Source organism: Mobula birostris, chromosome 27 (assembly GCF_030028105.1).
Source record: "Mobula birostris isolate sMobBir1 chromosome 27, sMobBir1.hap1, whole genome shotgun sequence".
NCBI lineage: Eukaryota > Metazoa > Chordata > Chondrichthyes > Myliobatiformes > Myliobatidae > Mobula > Mobula birostris.
Window position 1 is genome coordinate 1,199,484 of NC_092396.1, and position 13,410 is coordinate 1,212,893.

The 13,410-nt window shown below is 43.3% G+C and overlaps 1 protein-coding gene across 2 annotated transcripts in view; it reads left to right on the top strand.

Moving 5' to 3' along the window:
* The window catches only part of LOC140188685 (solute carrier family 35 member E2A-like), a 42,022-nt gene that overhangs the window by 17,436 nt on the left and 11,176 nt on the right, over nucleotides 1-13,410 (top strand). For both annotated transcript variants that reach the window (XM_072245193.1, XM_072245194.1), the window contains one exon: nucleotides 2,865-2,985. In XM_072245193.1, the coding sequence (XP_072101294.1) occupies nucleotides 2,865-2,985 (121 nt within the window). The remainder of the gene's footprint in view (nucleotides 1-2,864; nucleotides 2,986-13,410) is intronic.

Sequence of the window (13,410 nt, forward strand, 5' to 3'; positions counted from 1 at the left end):
AGTTGTAAAGAGTGCTTAAAGTTAGTCTGTAGGTCATAGAATCAATTCAGGGTTGTTAATGAAGTTATCCATGGCAATTTCAGGAATCTGATGGTTGTAGGGTAATAACTGAAATGAAATTCATTTTTTTCCTCTAACGACTGGTAATTACTCCCTCCCATTCTCCATTCTGGTTACCCTCTTACCCCTTCTCTTCTCCTCTCCTGCCCTTCCCCTCCTTTCCTCTCTCCGTGGTCTACTCCAGTGTTCCCTCTAAGTTGTGCACGTGTGCGCGCACACATCTTTTGTTAGTGCACAGAGGAATTGCACAAAGAATTTACGTCATGATGGAGGTTAGGACCCAGGAGAGTCGGGGGCTCAGGAACCGCCACTCGTGGCTGCTGCTGAGTCCTGAGTCAAGAGTAAGTCAGTGTAAATATAAATTTGCAGAGAGTGAAATAAATATGATTTGAGAATTATCGATCCATTAATTTTAATGCATTAATGGCATCCATCAATGGAACAGAAATACTATGGATTCAAGCAGCAGCCCTGGGCAGCGGTCCCTGAGCTGCTGGGAGCTAAAGTCCATCCTCGTGACGCAAATTCTTTGTGCCTAGAAGGAACTTCGGTCCACTCTCCGCTCCTATCAGATTCTTTCTTCTTCAGCATTTCACCTCTTCCACCTAACACCTCCCAGCTTACTTCATCCCCTTCCTACACACACCCACCTTCTCTCTCATCTGGTCTCGCCTATCACCTGCCAACTTGTCCTCCTTCCCCATCTTCTTATTCTGGCTTCTTCCCCCTTCCCTTCTGGTCCTGATGAAGACCCTCAGCCCAAAACATCAACTGTTGATTCCTCTCCATAGATGCTAACTGACCTGCTGAGTTCCTTCTGCATTTTGTGTGTGTTGCGCTGAATTTCCAGCATCTGCAGAATCTCCTGAGTTTATGATTTCCTCCTCTCATTAACAGTTTACTGTCTGTGTATTTGGAGAAGATTCTCTTATACCAGCTGCCTGTTGATTCTCATATCTCCTTTTTTAAAAATTTCTTATTTTGTACTCGGCCTGGATTTGCTTCATCTTTTTCTTTCATCGTCCAGGGAGCATTGTCTTTGGCTGCATATTGGTTGTCCTTGGTAGGTACATACAGTTTGTGGAGTGCATCCAGACATTTTGTGTTTATCCCATTGTTCATCTTAGTAATCTTTGATGCAGTTTATCTGTCCGAGCAAGTTCTGGATAAACTATAACTAGTGATCACAAGAACCTGATGGACGTTGATAACGACAGCGGAGAAGCTGTCTTGCCTTGGTTGTTGCGTGGACCAGGCTTTCCTGCTGCGGTGTTGCTTGATGCAACTGCCCTGGAAAGGAGACACGGAGGAACAGAGGCTTTAGTGGGCATGCTGGAATCCATTTTGGCTTGGGGGCTAGCCCATCCAGTCTATGCTCAGTTGTGCCGAAGGGTCTCGGCCCAAAATGTCGACTGTACTCTTTTTCATAGATACTGCCTGGCCTGCTGAGTTCCACCAGCATTTTGTGTGTGTAACCTACTTACCGGTATGTCTTTGGACTGCGGGAGGAAACTGGAGCACCTGGGGAAAAGCCACACATTTCACTATGGTGAGGACATAAAGCCTGAACTGAATGCTGAACTCTGAGGCCCCAAGCTGTAATAGCATTGCACTGATCACTACTCTCCCAGTCCGTATTGAGGTAATTGAACCCATTGGTATCACTTGTACTTCACTAATTTTATCTACCTCAGTTTGTCCACCTGCCTTCTGCCAACACACTGCACTTAAGAGTTAACTATCTTTCTCTCCCTCTCCCAGGTTTGGTGAATCCTGATTCTCATTTCTAATTCTATTTTCTCACTTCCATCCCCTGCTAAATTAGATGAATGCTCTCAACAGCATTGGCAAAGCTATGCAGGAAATTATTTAACCCAGCCCAGGACTTAATTTGCCGGTACATGGGCAGAACCAGTCTCAATGCCTGTCAATCTGAAGTCTTTCCTCCTGCACCTTTTCTGTAGCACATGTTATCCTCTCGTCCTGCAATCATTAGACCACAGAAACAGTGCTAGCCTTCTGAAGTATCAAGATTTAAGATTAGCTTTATTTGTCACATCTATGCTCAGTGGCTCTCCTGGGTATGACTCTAAACTGCAACCAGTGATGAGGCTCTGATTTTTACGCACAACAGACTCTGGAGTTTACAAAGAATGGTGCCAAAACCAAAAAAAATCCAGCGATTGGCTGTTCTGTGACCGAAAACATCTTGTTGAATTCACTCGCTGGATGTTGTTTTGTTTTTGGCACCATTCTTTGTAAATTCCAGAGTCTGTTGTGTGTAAAAATCCGAGGAGATCAGCAGTTTCTGAGATACTCAAATCACCCTGGGCAGCACCTAATTAATTAGCTTGATTATTTTGGCTTTTTTCTTAAAGAGGTGCCGGGTGTGTTCCGGCTAGCGCTGCACCCCGATTAGTATTAACGAGCAGGTGTACCTAATAAAGTGGCCACTGAATGTACATGAAAACATAGACTTAAATATGTCATTTCTGTGGAATCAAATCAGTGAGGATTGTGCTGGGCAGCCCGTACATTCCCTTCAAGCGCCATGCGATATTTTGCTCCGTTAGAAATTACTGTTTAAATCCAGATCACAGGTCAGTAGCATGGATCGCGGTCTGGGGACATCCAGGCCTGCCAGCGTTGGAGAATCGGCCTGAAACAGCAACTGCAGTTTTTTCCATAGATACTGCCTGGCCTGCTGAGTTCCTCTAACATTTTGTGTGTGTTGTTTGGATTTCCAGCATCTGCAGATTTTCTTCTGTCTGTTACTGTATTTATGTGTTGTCTCTTTTTGATAGGTTTATGGGTTAACTTGTCGTTAATGCCTATAATGGGTGGATTGGCATTGTGTACAGTCACAGAAATCAGCTTTAACATGCTCGGCTTCTCGGCTGCCCTCTCTACCAATGTCATGGATTGGTAAGTAGATAATGTTAGTTTTCTTTAATGAATATATCCCATGCTGTTGTTCTGCAACGGACAAATTTGCAGCATCTGACAGTCTTATCACAGAAGTGATAAATCCAGAATGGAACATGGAACTTGCAAGCTTTCTGTAAATGATGCAGAAACAGGCCCTTCAGCCTATCTAGTCCATACAAACTGTTATTCTGCCTAGTTCCATCGACCTGCATCCAGACCCGAACCCTCCCTTAAATGCTGAAATCGAATCTTGCAGAGGGACTTAAGGAGTCCTCGTGCAAGGCTCCCAGAAAGTTAATTTACAGGTTGAGCCTGTGGTTATAAAGGATAAGGAATAAGGTGGATGATCTTGTTGTACAGCTACAGATTGGCAGGTATGATATTGTGGCCATCACTGAGACCTGGCTAAAGGATGCATGTCTCTGGGAGCTGAACGTCCAAGGATACACAGTGTATCGGAAGGATAGGAAGGTAGGCAGAGGGGGAGCTGGCAGCTCATTCCATGCTCTCACTGCCCCCTCTGAGATTCCCCTTAAACATTTCAAGTTCAAGTTTGTTTAATTATCAGTCACCCATACATGAACACTCATAAATACAACCAACTGAAAGCAAAACACATTACCAACAGTCACACACAGCTCGAGGCACGTATAGCGCATAGCAAGTAAACACACATCCACACAAAAAAATATATATAGTGCAATTCCCTTAGTGACTTGTCCTGTAAATCAGTGGTGCATGGGTGTTATCACCAAGAAGCAGTCCTCAGCAGTTCACAAATGAATATATGCATGTACGTAATCCAGATTGTCATTCCACTGATGAAACACTGGCCAGCCCCCAACCCAGCTTAGACGCTGTGCTACACTGTCTTCAGCATCTCCAGAGTTTTCCTTTCCTTTCACCCTTAACCCATGACCTCTAGTTCCAGTCTCACTCAACCTCAGTGGAAAAAACCTGCTTGCATTTACCCTATCTATACCCCTCATAGTTTTGTATATCTCTATCAAATCTCCTCTCAGGTAGTGCTGAGGAAGCTATGAGATTGTAACAGGACTTAGACAGGTAGGAAGAATGGGCAAAAAGTAGCAGATGGAATACAGTGTTGGGAAATATACGATAATGCATTTTGGTTAAAGGAACAATAGAGCGGACATATTATCTTTATGGGGAGAAGGTTCAAGCATCAGAGATGCAGAGGGACTTAAGGAGTCCTCGTGCAAGGCTCCCAGAAAGTTAATTTACAGGTTGAGCCTGTGGTTATAAAGGATAAGGAATAAGGTGGATGATCTTGTTGTACAGCTACAGATTGGCAGGTATGATATTGTGGCCATCACTGAGACCTGGCTAAAGGATGCATGTCTCTGGGAGCTGAACGTCCAAGGATACACAGTGTATCGGAAGGATAGGAAGGTAGGCAGAGGGGGAGGCGTGGCTTTATTGGTAAGAAATGATATTAAATCATTAGAAAGAGGTGATATAGGATCGGAAGGTGCAGAATCTTTATGGGTTGAGCTAAGGAATAGCAGGGGTAAAAGGACCCTGATGGCAGTTATTTATAGGCCTCCAAACAGCTGCAGGGATGTGGACTACAAATTACAACTGGAAATAGAAAAGGCTTGTCAGAACGGCAGTGTTATGATAATTGTGGGGGATTTTAACATGCGAGTAGATTGGAAAAATCAGGTCGGCACTGGATCTCAAGAGAGAGAATTTGTAGAATGTCTGTGAGATGGCTTTTTAGAACAGCTTGTTGTTGAGCCCACTAGGGGATCGGCTGTACTGGATTGGGTATTGTGTAATGAACCGGAGGTGATTGGAGAGATTGAGGTGAAGGAACCCTTAGGAGGCAGTGATCATAACATGATTGAGTTCACTGTGAAATTAGAAAAAGAGAAGCTGAAATCTGATGTGTCGGTGTTTCAGTGGAGTAAGGGAAATTACAGTGGCATGAGAGAGGAACTGGCCAAAGTTGACTGGAAAGAGACCCTGGCGGGAAAGACGGCAGAGCAGCAGTGGCTGGAGTTTATGCAAGAAATGAGGAATGTGCAAGACAGGTATATTCCAAAAAAGAAGAAATTTTCGAGTGGAAAAAGGATGCAACCGTGGTTGACAAGAGAAGTCAAAGCCAAAGTTAAAGCAAAGGAGAGGGCATACAAGGAAGCAAAAGTTAGTGGGAAGACAGAGGATTGGGAAGTTTTTAAAACCTTACAAAAGGAAACCAAGAAGGTCATTAAGAGAGAAAAGATTAACTATGAAAGGAAACTAACAAATAATATCAAAGAGGATACTAAAAGCTTTTTCAAGTATATAAAGAGTAAAAGACAGGTGAGAGTAGATATAGGACCGATAGAAAATGATACTGGAAAAATTGTAATGGGAGATGAGATGACAGAGGAACTGAACAAGTACTTTGCATCAGTCTTCACTGAGGAAGACATCAGCAGTATACCGGACACTCAAGGATGGCAGGGAAGAAAAGTGTGCGCAGTCACAATTACAACAGAGAAAGTACTCAGGAAGCTGAATAGGCTAAAGGTTGATAAATCTCCTGGACCAGATGGAATGCACCCTCATGTTCTGAAGGAAGTAGCTGTGGAGATTGCGGAGGCATTAGCGATGATCTTTCAAAAGTTGATAGATTCTGGCGTGGTTCCGGAAGACTGGAAGATTGCAAATGTCACTCCGCTATTTAAGAAGGGGGCAAGGAAGCAAAAAGGAAATTATAGACCTGTTAGCTTGACGTCGGTGGTTGGGAAGTTGTTGGAGTCGATTGTCAAGGATGAGGTTACAGAGTACCTGGAGGCATATGACAAGATAGGCAGAACTCAGCATGGATTCCTTAAAGGAAAATCCTGCCTGGCAAACCTATTACAATTTTTTGAGGAAATTACCAGTAGGCTAGACAAGGGAGATGCAGTGGATATTGTATATTTGGATTTTCAGAAGGCCTTTGACAAGGTGCCACACATGAGGCTGCTTAACAAGATAAGGGCCCATGGAATTACAGGAAAGTTACATACGTAGATAGAGCGTTGGCTGATTGGCAGGAAACAGTGGGAATAAAGGGATCTTATTCTAGTTGGCTGCCGGTTACCAGTGGTGTTCCACAGGGATCAGTGTTGGGGCCGCTTCTTTTTACATTGTACATCAACAATTTGGATTATGGAATAGATGGCTTTGTGGCTAAGTTTGCTGACGATACGAAGATAGGTGGAGGGGCCGGTAGTGCTGAGGAAACAGAGAGTCTGCAGAGAGACTTGGATAGATTGGAAGAATGGGCAGAGAAGTGGCAAATGAAGTACAATGTTGGAAAGTGTATGGTTATGCACTTTGGCAGAAAAAATAAACCGGCAGACTATTATTTAAATGGGGAAAGAATTCAAAGTTGTGAGATGCAACGGGACTTTGGAGTCCTCGTACAGGATTCCCTTAAAGTTAACCTCCAGGTTGAGTCAGTAGCGAAGAAGGCAAATGCAATGTTGGCATTCATTTCTAGAGGAATAGAGTATAGGAGCGGGGATGTGATGTTGAGGCTCTATAAGGTGCTGGTGAGACCTCACTTGGAGTACTGTGGGCAGTTTTGGTCTCCTTATTTAAGAAAGGACGTGCTGATGTTGGAGAGGGTACAGAGAAGATTCACTAGAATGATTCCGGGAATGAGAGGGTTAACATATGAGGAACGTTTGTCCGCTCTTGGACTGTATTCCTTGGAGATTAGAAGAATGAGGGGAGACCTCATAGAAACATTTTGATTGTTAAAAGGCATGGACAGAGTGGATGTGGCAAAGTTGTTTCCCATGATGGAGGAGTCTAGTACGAGAGGGCATGACTTCAGGATTGAAGGGCGCCCTTTCAGAACAGAAATGCGAAGAAATTTTTTTAGTCAGAGGGTGGTGAATCTATGGAATTTGTTCCCACGGGCAGCAGTGGAGGCCAAGTCATTGGGTGTATTTAAGGCAGAGATTGATAGGTATCTGAGTAGCCAGAGCATCAAAGGTTATGGTGAGAAGGCGGGGCAGTGGGACTCAATAGGATAAAATGGATCAGCTCATGATAAAATGGTGGAGCAGACTCGATGGGCCGAATGGCCTACTTCTGCTCCTTTGACTTATGGTCTAAAGGTAAATGCAATGTTGGCATTTATTTCAAGGGGAATAGAATATAAAAGCAAAGAGATAATGCTGAGGCTTTATAACACACTAGTCGGGCCGCATTTAGAGTATTGTCAATAGTTTTTGGGCCCTGTATCTCAAAAAGGATGTGTTGTCTTTGCAGAGAGTCCAGAGGAGGTTCATGATGATTCTGGGAATGAAGGGGTTAACATATGAGGAGCATTTGGTGGCTCTGGGCCTGTACTCACTAGAATTTAGGCGAATGTTTGTTGGGGGGTGGAATCTTATTGAAACCTACCGAACGTTGAAAGGACTAGATAGGGTGGATGTGGAGAGGATGTTTCTTCTGGAGGGAGTATCCAGAACTAGAGGGAACAGCCTCAAAACCTTTTAGAACAGAGGTAAGGAGGATTTCTTTTTTAGCCAGAGTAGTGAATCTGTGGAATGCTCTCCCACAGTCTGCAGTGGAGGCCAAGTCCATGCGCATATGTTAAGGTGGAAGCTGAGTTTCCTGATCAGTCAAGGCATGAAAGGATATGATGAGAAGGCAGGTGGATGGGGTTGAGTGGGACCTGGATCACTCATGATGGAATGGCAGAGCAGACTTGATAGGCTGAATGGCCTAATACTGCTCCTATGTCTTATGGTCTCATTCTCCTACGCCCTAGGGAATAGAGTCCTAACCTGTTCTACTTTTCCCTATAACTCAGGTGCTCAAGTCCTGGCAACATCCTTGTAAATTTCTGTGTCCTGTCATCCTCACAATTTTCAAGGTTTTGTTTTTGTATATTTATCCATGGCTGTTGGTTGACATTTGCCGGGTTATTATTTCTTCTTCTTCTTAATCCCATCACCTCTACTGGGGCATAGACTGCCATCAGCAGCTTGTCAGGATCCTCTCTTGGGCTAGTCTTTGAAGTTGTCCCCTGGAGAAGTCCATCTATATGTCTTCTAGGTGAAGATCTTTCCTCTCCCAGGGATGAGGTCTTTGGAGCTTCCGTTGGTGTTTCTGTAGCTCTGTGTTTTTATGGGATGGGTTTGCAAGCCCCATGTCCAACCCTCCTCCTTTCACAGCCAGGCCCGAGACCTTCCATAGTGCAGTTTTACCATTTCTTACCTGTTCCTGTTTGTACCTAAATGGTTGTGGATCCACTCTACTTGGACTTTTGCTGCCATAGAGCACTGAGTACACTGCTTGCATACTGATGTGATATCTTTGTCTACACCAGCCAGTACACAAAGCTTCTTGCCAGGGCTTTCAGAATCACTTTATTGCCAGCATGTGAACCATACCAGAATTGATTGTGATTCAGTGCCGAGCATCAAAGAAAAAACAATACCATAACAGACAACACAACAGCAACTAACAATTTACAAGACAATGGTGCAAACAGCCACGAGCAATCAACAATTTGCGATGAACAGACTCAATAATTATCAACAGAACAAGGAGAGCAGGAAAGACCATTTAATGGATGTTGTACAGGGACAGTTAGGGTATTACACCTGAGTGAGTTTTGTTGAGAAGTTGGGTAGCTACAGGAAAGAAGCTTCGGAGATGACATGCCCTGGTGGTGATGAACTTGTAGCCCCTCCCTGATGGCAATTTGGTGAACAGGTGACTGCTAGGGTGGGTGGAGTCAGCAGTAATTTTTCCTGCTCTTTTCTTTGCTCTGGCAATGAACAGGTCTTTTAATGTTGGTGGCTGACAACCATTGATCTTCTCCGACTGGACCACTTACTGCAGCCTGGACTTTGAGAGAGAGGAGGTGGCGGGAAACCAAGCGGTGATAGAGGTGCTCACAACACTCTCTATGATGGCTGAGTAACAATTCATCAGGATACACCCGGAGATATTAAGTTTCCTAAGCTGGTGTAGGAAGAACAGTCTCTGCTGAGCTTTCCTAGTGATGAACATGATGTTTTTGTCCCACTTCAATGTATTGGTAATGATGGTCCCCAGAAATTTGAATGACTCCCCACAGAAACAGCCTGACCATTAATTTCCAAGGGAGTTGTCAGCAGAAGTCAATCCTCATTTCCACTGTCTTGATATCATTAAGCTCCAAGTTGTTATGAGCACACCATGCTGTAGGGCTGTCTGCCTCTCTTTGATAGAAGGTCACATCATTATTTGAGAAGAGACCAGCTACAATCGTATCATCCGTGAAATTTAGAATTTTAATGGATTTGTCTGTGGAGGTGGAGGGCATTCAATTGATGCCTGGGTGACCTTGGTAGAGTTGTCTCAGTGCTTTTGATCAAAGTGTTCATGGAATTCTCTCTCCAGCCATTAGGCAGGAGTCCACAGTTGATGTACAGCGTCATTAGAATGGTACAACATCTACCTCAACCTTGACTGGCTTAGAAGATAGTGAAGGACGGCAAAATACTTCATTGTGGTCAGTGTGTTGGAATTTGCTGCAAATATGTTTCTTATATTGGCAGTTTCTTGCATAATGCCATGGACCACAGTTCCAACAAGCTGTGCTTGGCCGCTTGGAGACCTGCTGAGTGATAATGTTTGGGCCACTGAAAACTGCATTGACATGGTTCTGTTTGACCAAGTTGGAATCGTGTTTCAGTTTAATTAAACAATGATGTTCTTGAGTGACAGCTTGTAGAATCATATCAGGATTTTGCTCGTCTTGTCAGGAGCAGTTTGCGAATATCTGCATCGTTGTGTGCCTAAAGTCCACAAATAAAAATCAGACATTTGAATTGTGATTCAGTCACATTACCTAGCTTGAATTTTTCACATTCACGACTGATGACACCAGCATATGTGATGAATTCATCAGCTTTGTGTTTAATAAGCTTTAGTGAACGCTGAAGAGAAATAACTGATCTCCAAAAATGCTTGTTAGCTGTTAGACAGTTTCGTCATGCATGTTTATCAGGACCCAATTTTCAGAGCAAAGTGCATGTCTTTCACGAGTGGTCTTTACTGGCAAACTTCACCCAGAACATGTCGTCGTAATATTTTAACCATGATTCAACGTAACTCCCAAAGCAGCTTTGAATTGGAAGTTGGTTCATGGACGCAACAATTGGCTCCTATTAGTTTTGTTCAGTGTTTGACACCAACGTCATTGGACTCACTGATAACCTGCTGGTCAAGGTTTTGATTAACTTTAGCTGTGCCACCTCAAATTGACCTTCCTACTGCAATAGAATTGTGCGTAAGCCTTCTACTGAAATTGCCATGCCAACATAATACAGCACCTCACAGCCAATTTGTTCTGTTTGCTTGCCTGTAACTACTGATGAGATCCGAAGCCAGGAAGTTGGAAAAAGCCGTAACTCTAAAAATTTGAGTCATAGAGAAGTACAGCACAGAAACAGGCCCTTTGTCCCATCTAGTCCATGCCGGAACCATTTAAACTGCTTACTCCCGTCACCGGCACCAGGGCCACAGCCTTCCATACCCCTATTGTCCATGTGCCTATCCCAAATTCTCTTTAACGTTGAAATCGAGTTCACATGCACCACTTGTGCTGGCAGCTCACTCACATTCTCACAACCTTCTAAGCGAGGAAGTTCCCCCTCATGTTCCCCTTAAAATTACCACCCTTCAACCTTAAGCCATTACCTCTGGTTGTAGTCCCACCCAAACTCAGTGGAAAAAGCCTGCTTGCATTTACCCTATCCATACCCCTCATAATTTTGTATACCTGTTTATTCAGTATACCAAATTATTCAGTAAGACCTTGTCACTACAAACCTGAAACCCAAAACTCAACTATACAATTCAAAGCATGACAATTTACCCAGGAATATTCAAGACATTGTTTGGACTAATGACCATAAGAACATAAGAACGTAAGAAATAGTAACAGGAGTCGGCCATCTGGCCTGTCGAGCCTGCTCCGCCATTCAATAAGATCATGGCTGATCTGACCATGGGCTTATCTCCACTTACCTGCCTTTTCCCCAGAACCCTTAATTGCCCTACAATGCAAAAATCTATCCAACCTCATCTTAAATATACTTACTGAGGTAGCCTTCACTGCTTCCTGGGGCAAATAATTCCACAGGTTCATCACTCTCTGGGAAAAGCAGTTCCTCATCATCTCCATCCTAAATCCACTCCCCCCATTCATGAGGCTATGTCCCCTAGTTCTGGTCTTGCCTACCAGTGGAAACAATTTTCCTGCCTCAATCTTACCTATCCCTTAATAATTTTATATGTTTCTTTAAGAACTCTTATTCTTCAAAATTCCAGAGAGCACAGTACCAGGTGACTCAATTTCTCCTCATAGTCTGGAATCAACTTGGTGAACCACCTCTGCACTGCCTCCAAAGCCAGTATATCCTTCAAGTTAAGGAGACCAGAACTGCCCACAGTACTCCAGGTGCAGCCTCACCAGTACCCTGTACAGTTACAGCATATTCTCCCTGCTCTTAAATTCAATCCCTCTAGCAATGAGGGCCAATATTCCATTTGTCCTCTTGATAGCCTGCTGCACCTGCAAACCAACCTTTTGTGATTCATGCACAAGCACTCCCAAATCCCTCTGCACAGCAGCATGCTGTAGTTTTTACCATTTAGATAATAATCTGCTCTTTCATTTTTCCTTCCAAAGTGGATGACCTCATATCTACCAACATTGTACTCCATCTGCCAGACCCTTGTCCAGTCACTTAACCTATCTATATCTCTCTGCAGATTCTCCGTATCTTCTGCGCAATTTGCTTTTCCACTCAATTTATTATCATCAGCAAACTTAGATACACTACACTCGGACCTTCTTCCAGATCGTTAATGTATATGGTGAACAGTTGCGGGCCCAGCATCGACCCCTGCTGCACATCGCTCACCACTGATTGCCAACCAGAGTAACACCCATGTATCCCAACTCTTTGCTTTCTATTAGTTAACCAATCCTCTATCCATGCTAATACATCACCCCCAACTCTACGCATCCTTATCTTATGGATAAGCCTTTTATGTGGCACCTTATTGAACGCCTTCTGGAAATCCAAGTAAATAATGTCAATCTGTTCCCCTCTATCCACTGTGCTCGTTATATCCTCAAAGAACTCCAGTAAGTTTGTCAAACAGGACCTGTCTTTACTGAATCCATGCTGCATCTGCCTGATGGATCCATTTCTTTCCAGAAGCCTCGCTATTTCTTCTTTAATGATAGCTTCAAGCATTTTCCCAATTACAGATGTTAAACTAACTGGCCTATAGTTACCTACCTTTTTCCTACATCCTTTTTCGAACAGTGGCGTGACATTTGCCCTCTTCCAATCTGCCAGGATCTGCCCAGAGTCCAGAGAATTTTGGTAAATCATCACCAAAGCCTCTACTATAGCTTCTGCCATTTCTTGCAATACCCTGGGATGCATTCCATCAGGACCAGGAGACTTATCTATCTTCAGCTCCACAAGTTTGCTCAGCACTACTTATCTATTTATTTTTCTTTTTTTAAATTACATATTGTATTGAACTGCTGCTGCTAAGTTAACAAATTTCACGTTTCATGCCGGTGATAATAAACCTGATTCTGATTCTGAGCTCTATCTCTTCAGTGATAGCTATTGTCCTCACCTCCCATCACATTCATAACATCTCTCTTTGGCATGTTAGATATGTCCTCCACCGCGAAGACTGACACAAAATAGTCATTCAAAGCCTCGGCCATTTCCTCATCAACAAATATCAATTCTCCCATCTCATCCTCCAAGGGATCTGCATTCAGTTTAGCCACCTTTTTCTGCTTTACATCATTATAAAAAAACTTTTATTATCCATTTTTATATTTTGTGCTAGTTAATTTTCACAATCTGGCTTCCCTTTCTTTATTGTTCGCTTAGTGGTACTTTATTGCTTTTTAAAGTTTTCCCAGTCTTCCAGTTTCCCACTACTCTTGGCAACTTTGTATGCACGTGCTTATAGTTTGAGGCCTTCTTTTATTTCCTTAGTTGTCCAAGGCTGGCTCTCCCCACCCTTACCATCTTTGCTTTTATCAGGAATATACTTTTGTAGGACACTGTGAAAAAGCTGTTTGAAAGTCTTCCACTGTTCCTCAACTGTCCCACCATATAGCCTGTGTTCCCAGTCTACACTAGCCAAATCCTTCCTCATCCCATTGTAGTCTCCATTGTTTAGGCATAATACACCGGTTTTTAGATTGAACTATTGCACCCTCCATTTATATGAAAACTTCGGTCATACTGTGATCACTCTTTCCAAGAGGATCCCTAACTACAAGATCACTAATTTTACCTGTCTCAATGCACAGGACCAGATCTAAGATGGCATGTTCCCTTTTAGATTCAGTAACATGCTGTTTAAGAA